Source organism: Euleptes europaea, chromosome 2 (assembly GCF_029931775.1).
Source record: "Euleptes europaea isolate rEulEur1 chromosome 2, rEulEur1.hap1, whole genome shotgun sequence".
Classification (NCBI taxonomy): Eukaryota; Metazoa; Chordata; class Lepidosauria; order Squamata; family Sphaerodactylidae; genus Euleptes; species Euleptes europaea.
This window is the reverse complement of record NC_079313.1, coordinates 20,731,375-20,749,449: the sequence shown is the minus strand read 5'-3', so window position 1 is coordinate 20,749,449 and position 18,075 is coordinate 20,731,375. Positions and strand designations below refer to the sequence as shown.

The following is an 18,075-nucleotide window of genomic DNA, read 5'->3' as shown; positions in this document are numbered from 1 at the left end:
TGACTCATAGGAAGTGGTAGAGGTGTGATACTGACAGCTAGGAACCTGTCCATAGCAGACCTGGAATTTTAATCTGGGTGTCTCAGGTTCTGATCCAGTATTTTATTCAGTGGGCTGTGATGGTGACTCTGGCACAGTAAAGAGAGAGGGCATTCCCGTTTAACAAGGAGTTCTCACAGCCAGGATGCCAATATAGAACACAGGACTCCTTGACCCTCTAAACCATGAAGCAAACCTGTCAGTAGCAGCAAAGATTTTTTTATTGGAAAACAACAATAACAATAAACAATAACAGCGACTAAAAGAAGCAGAAAAAAGGCAATCTTCATGATTTAAAATACAATATATCTATATACACAATAAAATAACAACAGGATTCCTATGCTACAGCTTATTTCTTTGTCTTCATATTCATCGTTCCGTCCTGACTGAGCACAATGCATTCCCCTTTCTCGCCCTTATTTATAAAATTCTCTATTTTATTTATAGTTTGTGACCATAACTCATCTAAACTTATTGTATCTCTATTTTTCTTTAACTTTAACCAGCCATTCCTCTATCTTTGGAGTCGATTTTTGTTTCCAATGTCTGGCAAAGGTCGTTCTAGCAGCAGTTATCATATGTAACCCCATACAAAGTTGGTCTTTAGTTAGATTAGGTACCAGATTTAACAGGAATATCTCGGGTTTACATGGGATATAGTAGCAGCAAATTTCAAATACCTTTGTTGGCCAACGTACTTCCACTTGTTCCAGCATCCACAAATGATATCCACTGCCAAGACAACTAGCTTACCTTTCCTTTACCTTTACACCCAACTCAACAAGGTGAGGAGAAATTGCAGGAGGTGGCTAGTACACCTGGATATGGGGGAGGGAACAGAGAGCTGCTCCAAACCCGTACACAGGTAGAAATCAAATGAAAGCTCAGCCTGACCCACGTTGTTGTAGCCTCTGTTAAAACGCTTGTGCACTCTTCTGCATTTCATAATCTGATCTAAGATTACAGTCCTTGACAAACCACCAAAAGGGCCATGATTTTACAGATCAAATATCAACACAACTGCCAGATCATCTAGGAATGCCGAACACTATCCAGAGGTAGATAGTTACTTAGCTGGCCACTGTACAAAAATAAATGTGCTCTGCCTGCAAGCTTGTTATCTAAAGTAAAACCAAGATAAGTTTGTAAAGGAACAATGAAACGGAAAGGAGACATGCTTTATGAAGGCGATTCTGGAGGTCACACAATTAGCTTCAAGATGCTATAGTATAGTAGTCTTTACTGGAAGTAAATGCCTTCATGGGGTTCATATGAAGAGAAGAAAAACATCAAGACCATCCTATCTTGCTGGGGATGAAATGAATATGCAGCCTTAAATGTCTCAATAAATAAAAAGGCAAAGGAGAAATACTAAATCTTTTAAGAGTGACTGGAAAATGTTTAGCAAGGGGACAGTTGTACATCTCTGAACTTGCTTTCTCATAATCCAAGTATGACACAAGTTATTTGTTTATTGCTATGCAGCCAAAAACATCTACTTCCTCATTACGGCCCTTAAAGGAGACCACATACAAGGCAGAATGAAAGTAAAGGTTTCTCATGGGGCTGGCCCGACCACATGAATGTGGCTGCTAATCTGTCTGACTGCTGTGAAGGATTTGCACTATTGGGACATAAATATTGCCACGTAACAAGCTGTACTTCCAGAACGAACCCATATGTTGCACTTCAAGATTTTAACTGCTTCTCAGAATAGGAAAAAGGGATCTAAAATCCAAAGCAAGCTTAGTGTTTGTTATTTACTACATACTGCGTCACTTGCTGACTATAAGACTAAAAGGGAAACCTCTAGCTAAGACAGTGGAGAAGTCCTATCTTCTAGGATACCTGCCAGATTTTGTCAGTGTCAGTCACATTCTCAGACTTGCCCTGTTATTTCCTGATCTGGCAATTGAGCTGTCAACATTACAATGATGGTTGTGAATCTGTGAGGCCACCTATGCAAACAGATAACTCTGTACAAACAAAAAGGCAGGCATTGGGAGGAACGGGTCACCAAAGCATGGCTGAGATTTTGTAATGATGAGCATATGTCACGTGAGAAATCCTTACACTGAAAAAACTGCTCTTAAACATGGCGGATTGACTGGCCTGTGCACAGCTAAAGAAAAAGGGGGAACAAAGAAACTCAACCTAAAAGTCAGGGGAAACCAAAGGGGTTGAGCTAAACACTATCTAATATAACAACCAGTAAATTTCACTATATATTGTGCACAATTGTATTTAAAAACACGGGGCTAAAAATACAGGCTTCCTAAAAAACACAAACATAGTTACAAATATTACCAACGCATAACAGTTGGTATTAGTACATAAAATGACCAAAATCTGAGCAGACGTGTTTCAGCCTTTTACAGGCCTTCCTCAGTGGTCATACATACACAAATTTACAGTACACATCCTGACATATACACAGATGTTGTACAAGGTAAAAAATATGTAAAAGCCTTTTATTCTGTGTGGCTTTATGTTAAAATAGTTAGTCCAAGTGCCTTAAAATAAGGCTCACGGCTCACACCGTGTATATATGGTGTCCAGCGTTTCAGGATGTGTATAATATCAACAAACGTGAGGAAAAGAATGTTCTGGGACTGACTATGCTTACTTGGTTGTCAGAGGAAAGCATTTTTCACATGTTCAGAAGTACTCCCACCTTAATTTACAGCTTCACATCGTCCGCATTTTAGTGCTAGAATTGCTAGCAGGTCCCATGGCTGGTCCCATTAGCTGTGCATGGCAACTGACACTTGGAAACTTCTGTTCCTGCTGTTTCAGCACAACAGGAAAAAGAAAGAGCCAGGGATGAGGCCCTCATTCTGGAAACAAGGGGTGGATTAACATGAATGAATCAGTGCCAGCAACGGCCTTGGGCCAACACAAGATGCCAAGCAGGCAACCCTGCTCTGGTGGTCAACTCTGTGCAAAAATCAGGTTCCTTTAACAATATGAAGCTAACCCATATCCATAGGGAAAAGAATCTCATTATTAGTGCTCTTTTAAATCATTGTGCATGTAGTGTGCATGTGTGCATGGAAAGCAAAACTTGTTGCCTCTCCCTTTTTGGATGTTTAATCCAGGTTTACCTTGGTCTGGTCCTGCATTGATCTACTGATGATAATAATTTGAGCTGAATGATTTATACACAAAGCAGGTTCTACATGGCAATTCAGAGACTAACCCCTTCCTACAGGCAAATATCTGGAGACGTTTTAGATGTGTGGTACTCCTTTGCAAGACCAGTAATGGGAGGGTTGTTTTTTTTTCCCCAACTGAAAGCCCTTCAGCTACCTACTGGAAAAGTCTCAGCCCAAGGCTGTTTTTGAAAACGTGGACCCAAATAGGTTATGCGGTTTCAACCAAGGACAGATGCAGTTCCTTGAATCTCAGAGCAAACATGGTTTAAAATTATTGGCTTCAAAAGGAGAGAAGCAACACAGCACACAAATAAAACATAAGCAACCGCACATTACAGTTCAGTCAGTTACAGAATAGATATATATGCTGTCTGCAGAAATAGTAGGTTGCATATTAAAGGCACTTTAAAATTGCTCTTAGTGTCCCAAAGTTGCTTGCCTTCTCTGCTGGAGGAGGTGACTTTGGTTTTCTTCATAGAAACCTAACTTGTTGAATAAGTGCCCTGTCGTGGCTCATAGTAATAACTGATGTGTTGATGTGGCGCAGGATGTCCTGACGCCTTGTCCCACATTCTCCTGGACTATCACCTATATGACACCGCAAGAGAAAAACTCATAAAACCCTCAGTCTTGAACTTTGCCCCAAAAAGAAAATGCTTCATAATCTACTAGCAGATCGGGATCCTGAGATCACAGGAAATGTGGCTAGATTCCTGCTGATAGCTGCTACCCAAGGGGAACTCAGTCAGAAGACAGACTATAACACCAAGGAATGAACTACATCCCAATTTTTAACCTGATTTCACTCCTTGTATTTTAAAACTGTATTATGTCATTAAAGGTATTTGTACTGTATTATTATTATTGTAACTGATGTGTCTTTCAGAGTGAAAATAGATTTCCTATGTAATTTTTTCTGCGTTTGCCTTATGGAGGGGGAAACATTGACTATGGTTAATATCAGATCAGTTTGAAACAGTATTAGATTTTTATCCCAGAAACCTATTATAACTAATTTAAATAGTACCTAGGTACTATAGGTATTGAATTAGACCTTTGAGATAAGCGCTGACAGAAGATCTCTATGTGATGATGTCAGTGTGACATCATCACATAGAGATCCTCTGTCAGTGCTTATCTCAAAGGTCTAAGTCAATACCTTGAATTCCAGGATAGTTGTATTTCAAATATTTTAGAAAATAGTTTTAAAATAGACTTGGGACAGTTGTATATTGAATTGTTTGTGGGATGTGGTTGTATTTGATTGCTTGGAAGCTGATATGGAGGCAACAGTAGGGTATAGCTGGAACTAGAAAAGAATTAAGAGAAAATTTAATTAATTAGGAAGAACAATTCCCTGAGAGATTTCAGTGGAGCAATACATGTTAGATGTCCAGTTTCACATTGTCTTAAAGAATACATTCAGTGAAATTTTGCCTTTGCTACAGCTAAATGATATATAAAATTATTTCGAAACTGAAGGGGAAATTACTAATACTCTAATTATATTTTCCCTTGATTTTACTGCCTCATTCATTTGCCAAATCTGAACATGTGTAATGATGTCCTTGGAACTGCACAGAACAATTTGTATATTAAAAAATCCACAAGTAATTTTGTTTTCTGTCATGGCCTAACTACGTGACCTAGGACAGTAAATGAGAACTAAGTTTCCTATTTAAAGTATACAGAACCACAGTCACTTTTCACTTGTAGAGAATAAAAGCAGGTCTCCCTCCTAGACCAAGATGAAGGCTTAAGTTGAATCAAGGTCAACACAGCTTTTCCATATATGTTCATTGATAGTGGGTAACAGGGTTTGCAGAAGGTTTGAGCCCAAAGGGCAAACATGTTCTGCAAAAGCATTGGACCTCTCCCCAAAAAACATTCCTATTTCCTGATTTAGCAGTTGTTCTGGGGTTCTCTGAAACAGTATGAAAATGTTCTATTCAGAGTGAGGGCAGGATTAATTGCCCTCACCGTTATTTAGGTTGGTGATTTCATCTCATATATATGATTTGCTGCTTGACAGCATGACACCATTACATTACATATGCATTCCCTAACTGACTGTGATCACTCAAAGGGGGGAAAAACCCTTTTACAAAGTTCCGGAGCTTCAAACTACAAGAAGAAGCAGTGGCAAACGATACTTGAGAAAGCAGGGGGTTCATAAAACTTCACCCACCCTCCCCTTTAAACCCCAAATTCTCTCGGTGACAATTTGGCACAGTCATAACTATGTCATAGCTAGTAGCAGACACAATTGGCCTCTTGCTGGTTTTACTGTCAACATGGCTAGAAAGTAAAGTGGTATACTCATGTTCAGACGGTATTCCTCAAACATTTGTTGTAAGTTCATTTGTAGCATTGTAATAAGATAATCTTTCTTTCGTCTTATATAGAAAAGCTTGCAGAAGCTCAGCGCAGGTTTGCTACACTACAAAATGAGTTGCAGTCAACTTTGGACGCGCAGAGAGAAAACAGCGGTCTTACCACACTGCGGCAGCGTAGAAAGCCGGTCTTCCACCTGTCCCATGAGGAGCGTGTTCAACATAGGAACATCAGAGACCTAAAACTGGCCTTCAGTGAGTTCTACCTCAGCCTCATCCTGCTGCAGAACTATCAGGTACCAGTTCTGTTCCTTAATGTACAGAGATCTCTTGTCTGCTTGTCTTTTTCCACTGAAGCTCATGTTTAATGACTAAGTCAAGGGGGTCTCGAGTATTAAACTAGCGAAGTAGGGGACAGTTAGATGAATCCCAATCAATACTGTGCTGGTTTTCAGCTTGCAGGTAATTTTTCCTTTTTTATTTCATGGGAGAGTTTTTAAAATGTGTTTCCTCTCCCTGCATTCATTAATGTTACAGTCTACAGAGTGAAAATGCATGGCCACTTTAGCCTCCTTTATCCCCTTTTCAGCCAAGATTCAGCCAGGATCGAATGCACGTTCAGCGAAACACATGATTTCGATTCTGGCTGAATCCTGGCTGAAACAGGAAATAAAGGAGGCTAAAGCGACTGTGCGTTTTTGCCCTGTCATGCCAGGGGTCTTGATTCTGCTGCCAGCATAGACCAGGTCTTAATCTTTCTGAAGCATAATGGAATGTTGGAGCCACTTGATCTTTCTCAAATTCTCTGACATGTACAGTGGGCTTGGTGGAGAGGCAGGACTTCTTACTGGCATTACTACTTGGGGAAGCCAAACTAGGACAAGATTCTTTATGGCAGCTATGGAGAAGCTATGGAGTCTCTCTCCCGTAACGCAACCAAGAGGTTCAGGGTTTGGCCAGTAACTTACATCAAATAAGCTGAAATCGCTTTATTGAATAGAAAAATTAGGAAAAAAGATTTAAAAGCACAAGTTACAGTTCTGTAACAAGATGCAACGATAAAACAACAAATCTGGCTAGCTACATACTTAGGTTCTTGCAGTGCATAGGTATTACTTAAGGCTTGAGTCTAACTGGCAGCATCTCTGGCAAGAAGGAGGGAGGTGGTAGGAGGAATGCCCTAACTTGTGAATAGCTAAACCTATGAAGGGGGCCGCAAACAGGTGATCACGAGCAATCATAGGGTTGTTAGGAAGAAAGTTTCTAGCTGGCACAAGCTGGATCAGAGTTTCCAAGGAATGAGCAGAGTTACCCCTCCCATCCTCTCAAATGTAGCACATAAACTAATTAACGGAGGCTTAAGAATCTGTCCTTCAATCAATCTGCTGATAAGACAGCTGCGAGCAAAAAACAGCTAGGCCTCTGGTGGAAAATTACAAGTAAGACAAGATGGATTCTGCCTGTCTTGACAGCAGCCTAAATGGAAGCTTGCCTGAGAGGTGTGTGCCATTGGGCTTCTTTTTCAGGAGAATATTTGGTGATCTGGGAAACGTCTTTTTGAAGGCCTATTGAGAAGGAGGCATGACAGAGAGAACTGCTTAAAATATAATGTTATCACTGGAATGGTTGTCTTGCTGATGCTTGAGCATAATAACTCTTTATGTGCAAGGACCTTTCAGAAGATAACATAAACTAACCAGTTTCGATAGTCCCATAACTTGGGGAAAATGTCTAGAGAGCCATTGGATGAAAAGGCTGGGCAAAAATAATGATGATTAAATTAAAGGTTTAAGAAAATCAAAATATAATCCTGATGTCTAATTTTTTTAATGATTTATATTCTGCCTCTTCTGAATTTTTTGACTTTTTATGCCTCCAGATCTGAAATTATGCACTTGGGTTGAGAAGGCTCTCTTGTAAGAATTCAGCCGCATATGATGTAGTAATATTAGGCTTTTGCAATAGCTTTGGCTTCCTGAAGCATGTAAAAAGCTGTAATTACTCCCACAGCAAGCAAAATTATTTGGTGCAGGAAAATCCATGGCTGAAATTATGACTTTGTTTCATTTTTCATTTCAACTTTATGAAACAAGGCATAACTATTCCGAGGGAGGGAAAGGTTGCGTTTCTTCAAGAGAAAGTAATTAAAGGTTCTCATTGGACGTAATATAGATCATTGATACACTGGCTTCCTCTTCCCATCTCCCTGTCCTTTTCCTTCCCTTCCATGCTCCTGAGCTACAATATTAAATCACTGCAGGCATAATTAAATTGAAAATCGTTTCAGCAGAGCTGTTGTAACCTCTCCCACAGGCACAGTATACTTCTATCCTTTGTTTTCTTTCAAATTTTGGCTTGCATTTGTGTGGCTGCCTTAAATAGGGTCACTTTGAGCATTATTAACAATACTTGGATGTATAACCTGAATGGAACCAGTGAGCAAACAAAACATATATGTATATAATCAGACATCTCTCTATCTATTAAAAATATGCCGTGGTATAAAACTACTTTACATTGAAGGCTTTTACCCATTACCAAGCTAGCAAATCAGTTCTATGCCTTACAGGAAAATGAACTAATGAACAATGGAAGGTGCACATAGCCTTGACTTTTGCCTTTTCTGATAGGCTTGGTCCCAGGTATTCTGAATTCTTGGAAAAATGAATTTTTAAAAGGCGCTTGAATTACAAGGTTGACTAGAAAAGATCCGATTCAGGTTTATTGTGGAGTCTAATAGCTTTTAAGGTTGTCAGAGTATGTCACTGTATATTGTACTTTCTTATTATATCTGGGGTTTTTCATTGAGTCCAAAGAAGAGAACTTTGAGAGCTGGCGTGGCATAGTGGTTAGAGTGGTAGACTAAGACCTGAGACAGCTAGGTACGAATCACTGTTCTGCCATATGAAGCTGCCTTATACTGAATTAGACTGTTGGTCCATCACCATTGTCTGCTCAGGCTGGCAGTGCTCTCCAGAGTTTCAGGTAGAGGTCTTTCACATCACTGACTGCCTAGTCATTTTAGCTAGAGATGCTGGGCATTGAACCGGGGAGACTCTGCAGGCAAAGCAGGTGCTTTACCACTGAGCCATGGCTCTTCCGGACTCACCAGCTGACCTTGGGCCCATCAAAATCTCTCTGCCTGACTTAACTCACCAGGTGGTGGTGGTTATGAAGATGCGGAAGGGGGAGAATAATGTGAGAAGCGGCTTTGGGTCCCCATTAGGAAGAAAAGTAGGATATAAATGAATAAGCACAAAATAGTATTGATATTTTTGCAAAAGATGGAGAAGAGAGCAAAAGCATGGTTTCTCATTTTTAGTTGTGCCTGTCTCCTGGAGTGAGGGTTGTTCAGATGCTTTAAAAAGATTCAGAGTGCCTTTCCCTGTAATGGCTTCTTTGCACATTACGTATGTGAGTGATCTTGTCATGGCTTCTCTTCCCTGCCAGCCCATGTCCTAAGACAAGTTTAGCTCTTACTGAACCCAAGCGGAGTTTGTGCGTGTAGAGAAGGACTGCGTCCAATTGCGGCTGAGTATGCTGTGCAGTGTGCTTCCAGTTCCTAAGAGCTGACTTAGAATAGAAATGGTAAAGATATAGGTCCTACAATGTCACAAATCAAGGTCCTATTATCTAACAAAAATGTTGTCCCATAATATTAATGAACTGTATGTTTTCAGTAATGCAGTTGAGACCCCTTCTCACTGCATGGACCTGATTAATATTTGCCTTTGGAATAAATCAGACTGCTCATTTGCTGTCCAGGTCTCCTGTAGGAATAGAAAATCATAATTCGAGTGGAAAAGGGGGCTATTTAGAGTCCTAATACGAGCCCAGCCGGCTATGTTCCATGAGACTATATCAAGGTGGTTCAGTCTCCCTGAATTATGCTGAATTTGCCGTCATACTTTTGGAACTTTGGTATAGAGGGAAGGGATAATATTTTCCTCTGCACCAGGCTTTCCTGTCTGTTCCTTGCATTTCGTTCATGCGAGAGAGGTGCAGATGTGTGATTTAGCTCCCTTCACTTTCTTCAGTTAACTCTTCTGGCATTTTGCCTTGCAGTCTGCATTGGGTTAAAAAAAAGAGCACTTCCTGTGGGTTGTGCCCTCTGAAATCCACCCCCAGCTGAGTTGGTAGTATTGCAATACTAACCTGACATCTACCGTATATACTCGCGTATAAGCCGAGTTTTTCAGCCCAAAAAAAGGGCTGAAAAAGCCGGCCTCGGCTTATACGCGGGTCAATACGGTAGGGTAGGGGAGGGGGGAGGAGGGAGCAGGGAGGAGGGAGGAGAAAGGGGGCAACTTACCGCCATCGCCGCCGCCACCGTTGCCTGGCCCATGCAGCTTCTCCCGGCCAGGAGCGCCCTGTGAGGGCCTCCTGCAGCCGCTAGAAGGCTGTGCAGCCGCCGCCGCCAGGCGCGCCTGGCTCCCCCCGCCCTGGAAGGGCCAGGGGAAGCCGGCTGCGGCCTCTAGAAGGCCGCGCGGCCGCCACCGCCGCCGGGCGCGCCTGGCTCCCCCCGCCCTGGAAGGGCCAGGGGAAGCCGGCTGCCGAGCGCGCCTGGCTCCCCCCGCCCTGGAAGCCTCCTGCGGGGGGCCCGCCACCACCACCACCGCCTTCGCCGGGAGCCCTGTCAGGTAAGCCTGCGGGGGGGGGAGGGGTTATAAGCCGACCCTCGGCTTATACGCGGGTGCCTAATTTTTCCCCATTTTTGGGGAGAAATTAGGCACCTCGGCTTATACGCGTGTCGGCTTATACATGGGTATATACGGTACATGTCCACCTCTCTGCCCCTGCAGAATGCAGGAGTGGAAGGAACTGTTGGTTTCTTTAAGGTAATGATCCAGGGAAGATTTCTCCCCCCCCGACCAAGACTAATTGCCTGTTAATAAATTTATTAGAGAAAAGAATGACTACTACTTCATTCTGAGAATCTGGTTTTATTAGTATCGGAAGAAAATTAATCATTTCAGTCTGAGTTGGTCATTGCTGTCTCTGTCTAGCCTGCTGCATCTCCCGGGAATATGATGGCATTTCTGATACAGAAAGGAGGATTACTTTGGCTGTAGGTACTAAGTAGCCTGCATCCTATAATAAGGCGGAGTGAGATACGTGTAGGGCTTTTTGCTCAGCTTCAGTATATTCATCTGTGCTATTCAAATGATTTCTTTTTTCCTCTTTAAAAGGTATTCGGAATAGATTGTGAAGCTTTCTTTCCTCCCCACCCCATTCTGGAAGTCTAATTAATTTTTCCGTTTCTACCACATGAAGTCAAACAAAATAAAAAATGATAAACAAACAAAATAAAAAATGATAAAATCTCAAAAGGAAATAATATTGTGTGTGCTTATTTTCTCTTTGTCTTCAGAATCTGAATTTCACGGGATTCCGTAAGATCCTGAAGAAACATGACAAGATACTGGAGACACCCCGAGGGGCAGATTGGAGAGTGGCGCATGTTGAAGTGGCACCGTTCTATACCTGCAAGAAAATCAATCAGCTCATCTCTGAAACAGAGGTAGAATATGTTGACCTTCATGTATTGGCCTTGCTTAGACAGACGAGCAAACACTGGCTCATTGTCTTTGCTTTGTACAGCGATGCTAATAACCGGTTTACGTACAAGGTCCTTTCAGCATAGTGCACTTTAATATGCTACTGAACTCCTGGAGAACTGCTACTCTTAAATCTGCAACAGAATGTCCTGGAAGGTTGAAATGTTCACCCACTGGTTTTTGAATATTGTGGTTTCTGATGTCAGACTTATGTCCATTTAATCAAAAACCAGTGGGTGAACATTTTAACCTTCCAGGACATTCTGTTGCAGATTTAACAGTAGCAGTTCTCTTACAAAGGAATTTTAAGGGGAGATTGGAAAGAGAAACTGCTGAATTACAGTTGATATTTAAACTAAAGTCAATGCATTTACCTGGGCTGAATAAAGACCTTGCATTCATGGCCCATTACCAATGCTGATTTCTCCACACCCATCTCTCCCCTGGACATCACAGACTCTTCTGCATATCACACCTAATCCCATCAAGCCTGCTATTCACATTTACATACTGTTCCTCTACTTAAAGACCGATGGATTCACATTCTAGCTGTATCTGAAGAAGTGAGCTGTGGCTCACGAAAGCTCATACCCTACCAGAAAATATTTTGTTAGTCTTTAAGGTGCTACTGAACTCTTGCCCTTTTTGACTACTGCAAACAGACTAACACGGCTACCCACTGTGAATTATCTAGATTGTACAATGTCTCTCAAGTCTGCCACAGGGATGTGGTGCCGTTTTAGAGCTCGTTTTTAACTTTTCAGAATATCATGGGGGCCCGATTTTGCAGTGGAACACTAGAGCAAGGGACTGAGGGGGGCTGCTATCTCATCTCCACCCCCCTGCCCCATGCTGTTTTCAAGTGCTGAAACACCACACTCTTTTGGCTCTTGAAAACAGTGTGTGGTGGGAGCCCCTCATTGTGGGAAGGTCCCCAGAAGGATCAGGCTCCTGCAGCATTTTGAAAAGTTAAAAACAACAGCTCTAAAATGGCACCACATCCCCGTGGCAGACTCAGGGGTGTGATGTTGGCTGGTTTGGCCCCAGGCTTCCCTCTGGTAGACATCTTGTACTAGAACGCGGGGTCATCTGCTGAAGCTGGAGGGTGAGAGATTCAAAACAGATAAAAGGAAGTACTTCTTCACACAGCGCTTAGTTAAATTGTGGAACTCCCTGCCCCAGGATGTGGTGATGGCTGCCAACTTGGAATGCTTTAAGAGGGGAGTGGACATGTTCATGGAGGAGAGGGCTATCCATGGCTAATAGTCATAATGGATACTAGTCATGCTGCATACCTATTCTCTCTAGTATCAGAGGAGCATGCCTATTATATTAGGTGCTGTGGAACACAGGCAGGACAATGCTGCTGCTGTCGTCTTGTTTGTGGCACTCCTAGAGGCACCTTGTTGGCCACTGTGTGAATAGACAGCTGGAATTGATGGGCCTTGGTCTGATCCAGCATGGCTTTTCTTATGTTCTTGTGTTTTGCCAAAATCCTTTTATTAGGTAGGTCTGGATTTGAATTATGATTTTGTTTTACCTTTTGTGTATGTGTGTGTGTATCTTTAGACGGTGGTAACCAATGAGTTGGAAGATGGAGATCGACAGAAAGCCATGAAGCGGCTACGTGTCCCGCCACTGGGAGCAGCTCAGGTGATGGGAATGGGTGTTTGAAGAGATCCAAGTTCCCCCCCCCCCAGATTAATAGAACAGCTTGATAGTTTTAGACAATAGTTATGACAGAAGTGCAGAATTAACGCTTATGGTGTGGCACTGCAAAATTCTGACGCCTTGGCTCAGTTCGCATTTAAAAATCTGATTTTGTCTTTAGAGGACTTAGAAGTACAAATATTAATATGGCAGACTAAAAAGAGAGTGTTGAGTTGGAATCCTGGAGAGCATTGAATGCCATGTTAGCGCCTGCCCCCTAGATGCACAGTCTGCCGTTCCTAAAAACCTCCTTTATTATTGAACATCTGCCTGTGGGCTTGCATAGAAATAAGGAGCAAAGAGCTCTGTAATGGTCCCTTAAGAATGAACAGCAATAGAGTAGTTCTATTATGAGGCACTTCAATCACTCATTCCGAGGCACAGGTAAAAGGCTCTTTAATCCCTCTCATTACCTCCCCCTCCCAGTATTATCAACATACTTAGTTGTTTCAGCATCTCTATGTAGGAGAAGGTACCTGTGTTTTGCCCCCAGCAGAACAAACACCAGATGAGCAGGGATTGAGTTAGATTGGGAGAAACTGCCTAGGGTGAAAGGATTCGATCCCTGCTTCCCTAGCACAGCTGCTCTAATCCTACTCGGTGTCCCCTGTGGCTGGTTTTAAGTGATGATAAATGTGTTGGGAAGTCTGATCACAAATCTCCTGCTTTAGTGTATGTATTTATTGATACGGTCTGTTTGACCAGCCCAAAGTTAATACGTAAAATTATCTGACTTAATAGAACTGCAAAGCTAATATAAATTACAAAATTAGATTAAAGTCTAATGATACTAAAATGTAAAATATTAAAACATGTCACGAGAATTAACTTAACATCTTAATATTTCTAAAAGTATAGCAAGGCTTAATGATTTTTTTCCATCCTATTTTTGCGAGTTTTAATTGTGATGACGCAAAATTTGGCAGTTGGGAGCGAAAAGTATGGGGTTTCACCCATCAGGAGCCTCTTAATTAGGAACTGTACTGGCTTATCATGAGCCCCGTGGCGCAGAGTGGTAAGCTGCAGTACTGCAGTCCAAGCTCTGTTCACGACCTAAGTTCGATCCCAACGGAAGTTGGTTTCAGGTAGCCGGCTCAAGGTTGACTCAGCCTTCCATCCTTTCGAGGTCGGTCAAATGAGTTCCCAGCTTGCTGGGGGTAAAGGGAAGATGACTGGGGAAGGCACTGGCAAACCACCCCGTCAACAAAGTCTGCCTAGTAAACCTCGGGATGTGATGTCACCCCATGGGTCAGGAATGACCCGGTGCTTTCACAGGGGTCCTTTACCTTTTTTTTAATTGGCTTATCGGGGAATTCACTGATCAGGGGAGCAATGAATTTAATACGGGCCTCATGATAAACCCCTGCTTTAGTGTGTAGTTTGGCCTTTGCAGATTATCCAAATGAACATGTGAGCTGCAGAAGGAGTGAACTGTGTTGTAGTTTGTAGGAAAGGGCATCAAAAAGTGATTTGCCTCTACTTTGGCTTACCCAGGCATGCATCAGTGGGCTCTCCTATGTTTGGAGACAGAAGGAGTCAAAATTTGCCTGCTGAAAACCTGGCCCCTGTTTAAAAAAAAAAAAAAAAGGTGATGTTTAAAGAATCTGTGTCAAGTTTACATGATGATCTTGAATGTCCACTAAGCTTCTACTTGAGAGAATGACTTATTTTTAAAGCCCGCTAAGATGAGATGTTTGGCTTAACGGCGACTTGACTACTATTCTTCAGCTTTCGACCAGATCCTTTGATTTGAAAGCCTTTTTCTGTCTCTCTGCAGCCTGCGCCAGCATGGACTACCTTCAGAGTTGGGCTGTTCTGTGGAATATTCATTGTCCTGAATGTCACCCTCATACTTTCAGGTTAGTATCCCCTAACTAGGGTGCAAGAGCAAGATGATAGGGGTGGGTTTGGGTGACCTGTTTACATGGCGGTTGACTTCTCAGTGAAGTGAATGGTGTTTAGTAGGAAAAATCATTTGTGTGTGTGTGTGTGTGTGTGTGTGTGTGTGTGTGTGTGTAAAGTGCCGTCAAGTCGCAGCCAACTTATGGCGACTCCTTATGGGGTTTTCAAGGCAAGAGACTAACAGAGGTGGTTTGCCAGTGCCTTCCTCTGCACAGCAACCCTGGACTTCTTTGGTGGTCTCCCATCCAAATACTAACCAGGGCTGACCCTGCTTAGCTTCTGAGATCTGACGAGATCAGGCTAGCCTGGGCCATCCAGGAAAAATCAAATGCATAATTATAGGATGAGGGAGACTTGTCTGAGCAGTAGTGTGTGTGAAAGGATCTTGGGATCTTAGTAGACCAAACACTGAACATGAGTCAACAGTGTGATGCGGTAGCTAAAAAGGCAAATGCAGTCTTGGGCTGCATCAACAGAAATATAGTGTCCAGATCACGCGAAGTGATGATATCGCTTTACTCCGCTCTGGTTAGACCTCAACTAGAGTACTGTGTTCAGTTTTGGGCACCACAATTTAAGAAAGATGTAGACAACGTGTCCAGAGGAGGGCAACAAAGATGGTGAGGGGTCTGGAGACCAAGTCCTATGAGGAAAGGTTGAAGGAGCTGGGTATGTTTAGCCTAAAGAGGAGAAGACTGAGAGGGGATATGATAACCATGTTCAAGTACTTGAGGGGCTGTCATATTGAGGATGGTGCCGAGTTGTTTTCTATTGCCCAAGAAGGTCGGACCAGAATCAACGGGTTGAAATTAAATCAAAAGAGTTTCCATCTAGACATTAGGAAGAATTTTCTAGCAGTTAGAGCAGTTCCTCAGTGGAACAGGCTTCCTTGGGAGGTGGTAAGCTCTCCTTCCTTGGAGGTTTTTAAGAAGAGGTTAGATGGCCATCTGTCAGCAATGCTGATTCTGTGACCTTAGGCAGATGATGAGAGGGAGGGCATCTTGGCCATCTTCTGGTCACTAGGTGTCGGGGGGAGGTAGTTGTGAATTTCCTGCATTGTGCAGGGGGTTGGACTTGATGACCCTGGTGGTCCCTTCTGACTCTATGATTCTAGTGATTGGAGGTGATAAAAATGCTTTCATGGAACCAGCAGACATTGCAGTTTCAGACAGCTCCGGCTAGCTTAAGCACCATATAAAGTTGCATAAATCTATGCCAGCTCTTGAATATCTTATTACCTGTGAATCCAGATCTCACTTGGAAGTTTGAAAGCCTGGGATTTTTTTTCCCAGTCACACTAAATTAGAGCTGTTTTTAACTACACATTATTTTGAGGAATGGGTTAGCACTTCGTTGCTGACTTGGGTTGTTGAAGGACTTTGATTCATTCCTACTAGTGCTTAAGGCATTCTTCGAACTGTACACAAAACTATTGGGAAAAACCTATAGGCTGTTGGCACTCCTGTTTTGATGGGAAGGAATTTTATCACCCCCTGCAGTTTCAGGAATGATAGCAGAGCCAGGGTCTGCTTCTGTTACAGTAGAATAAATTCTACTGATTTTAAATTCTTGATTTTTAGGTTCCTGTGGAACGTACTTTTCTTTGAGTTGGGGTGATGATAGTGCCAGAAACCTGAATCTCCTACGCATTTTGAACATTGCTGGTCTTTTAGTACTTCACACCAAAAGTTGAAAATGCAAATATCCCCCATATCTGCATAACTTATTGGAATTAAGTCTTGTTTCACACAGCTTCATAAATGCCATTTGTAAATGCCTGTACATGAGCCTGCCCAATCCTGCAATCATAGGCATAGATCAGTAATGCTCAGTGACTTGGGAGCCACATGTGGCCGTTTGACATGCCACTCTGTGGTTCTTTTTGAGCACTGTTTCCCCAATGTGCCACCATGTTCCAGGAGAGTGAGCAAGGGCTTGTGGTTTGGCAGGTGGTTCCCCCGAAATTGCCACCACTGTGGGGATTGGAGGATGAGCAAGCTGGGAGATCTCCCTGTGCTGCATGCCTCATGCACAGGATGGAAGTTACTCCAGCATCCCCCACCCTTCTTCCACGATCTCTGCACTCTTATCCCATCACCAAGGCAGCTGCCAGGAGGAGAATAGGAAGAGAAGAGAATAACACCACCAGAGCAGCCACCCAGAAAAATAGCAAACTGGCCACAGTGGGGTGATGGTGGTTTTACTTTTCTTTCTCCGTGGCTAGCTTGCTGTCCTCTGAGAGCCTTGGCAGTCTTACAGTGTGTTGTAGTGGTTAAGAGTGGTGGTTTGGAGCAGTGAACTCTGATCTGGAGAACCAGGTTTGATTCCCCACTCCTCCACATGAGTGGCGGAGGCTAATCTGGTGAATTGGATTTGTTTCGCCACTCTGACACATGAAGCCAGCTGGGTGCCTTGGCTAGTCACAGCTCTTTTAGAGCTCTCTCAGCCCCACCTACCTCACAGGGTGTCTGTTGTGGGGAAGGGAAGGAAAGGTGATTGTAAGCCGGTTTGATTCCTCTTTAAGTGGTAGAGAAAGTCGGCTTATAAAAACCAACTCTTCTTCTTCTTCCTGAGATGCTGTGCCTCATATTGGGGAGAGAGGGGGAAGGCAGATGAGGAAGCCCTTCTCCCAACTCCAGATACACAAGGACCTGCTAAGGTGCAACGGTAGTGGGGAGAGACAACAGTGAATGCTAAGGTGTAATCTGGTGATTGAAAGGATCATAGTTCTGTGTTTAATATTAATAGTCACATCATGTGTGTCTGGTGGTATGGCACACAGGCATACAGTAGTCATGCGGCTCTTTTGGTTGACAGTATTTGTAAGTGTGGCTCTTCACAAACCACAGAGTGAGTACCATTGGCATAGTTACCCCAGTCTAAGCTCATTGGTTTGTATCTTGCCAGGTGCTGATTCCCCCACATGACAAACTTTCAAATCCCCTCCTCCAGACTTTTCCTTGGGGTTCCCCCATCCCCCAGGAGCAGCGTCTCATGAGACATTTTTGGGTGCAGCGGGACAGGAGAGGCAGGGTCATTTCACTTCTGTGGATGGAAATTCTTCCATCTGTGGAAATTTTAAAGGGCTTCTAATGCATTGACCTCAGGAGCCAGTGTGGTGTAGTGGTTGAGAGCAGTGGACTCTAATCTGGAGAACCAAGTTTGATTCCCCACTCCACATGAGCAGCAGACTCTAATCTGGTGAACTGTCTTACAACCAGTAAGCCAACTGAGTAACCTTGGGCTAGTCACAGTTCCCTCTGAACTCTCTCAGCCCCACCTACCTCACAGGGTGTCTGTTGTGAGGAGAGAAAGGGGTTGTAAACTGGTTTGATTTTCCTTAAAAGGTAGAGAAAATCAGCAAATAAAAAGCAA

General features: G+C 43.0%; 1 protein-coding gene across 1 annotated transcript in view; it reads left to right on the top strand.

Annotated features, from left to right (window-relative positions):
* Positions 1–18,075, top strand: part of XPR1 (xenotropic and polytropic retrovirus receptor 1) — a 159,405-nt gene that overhangs the window by 94,212 nt on the left and 47,118 nt on the right. Inside the window, exons 4-7 of the mRNA XM_056844010.1 lie at positions 5,603–5,826; positions 10,902–11,051; positions 12,658–12,741; positions 14,576–14,657. Coding sequence (XP_056699988.1) covers positions 5,603–5,826; positions 10,902–11,051; positions 12,658–12,741; positions 14,576–14,657 — 540 coding nt within the window. The remainder of the gene's footprint in view (positions 1–5,602; positions 5,827–10,901; positions 11,052–12,657; positions 12,742–14,575; positions 14,658–18,075) is intronic.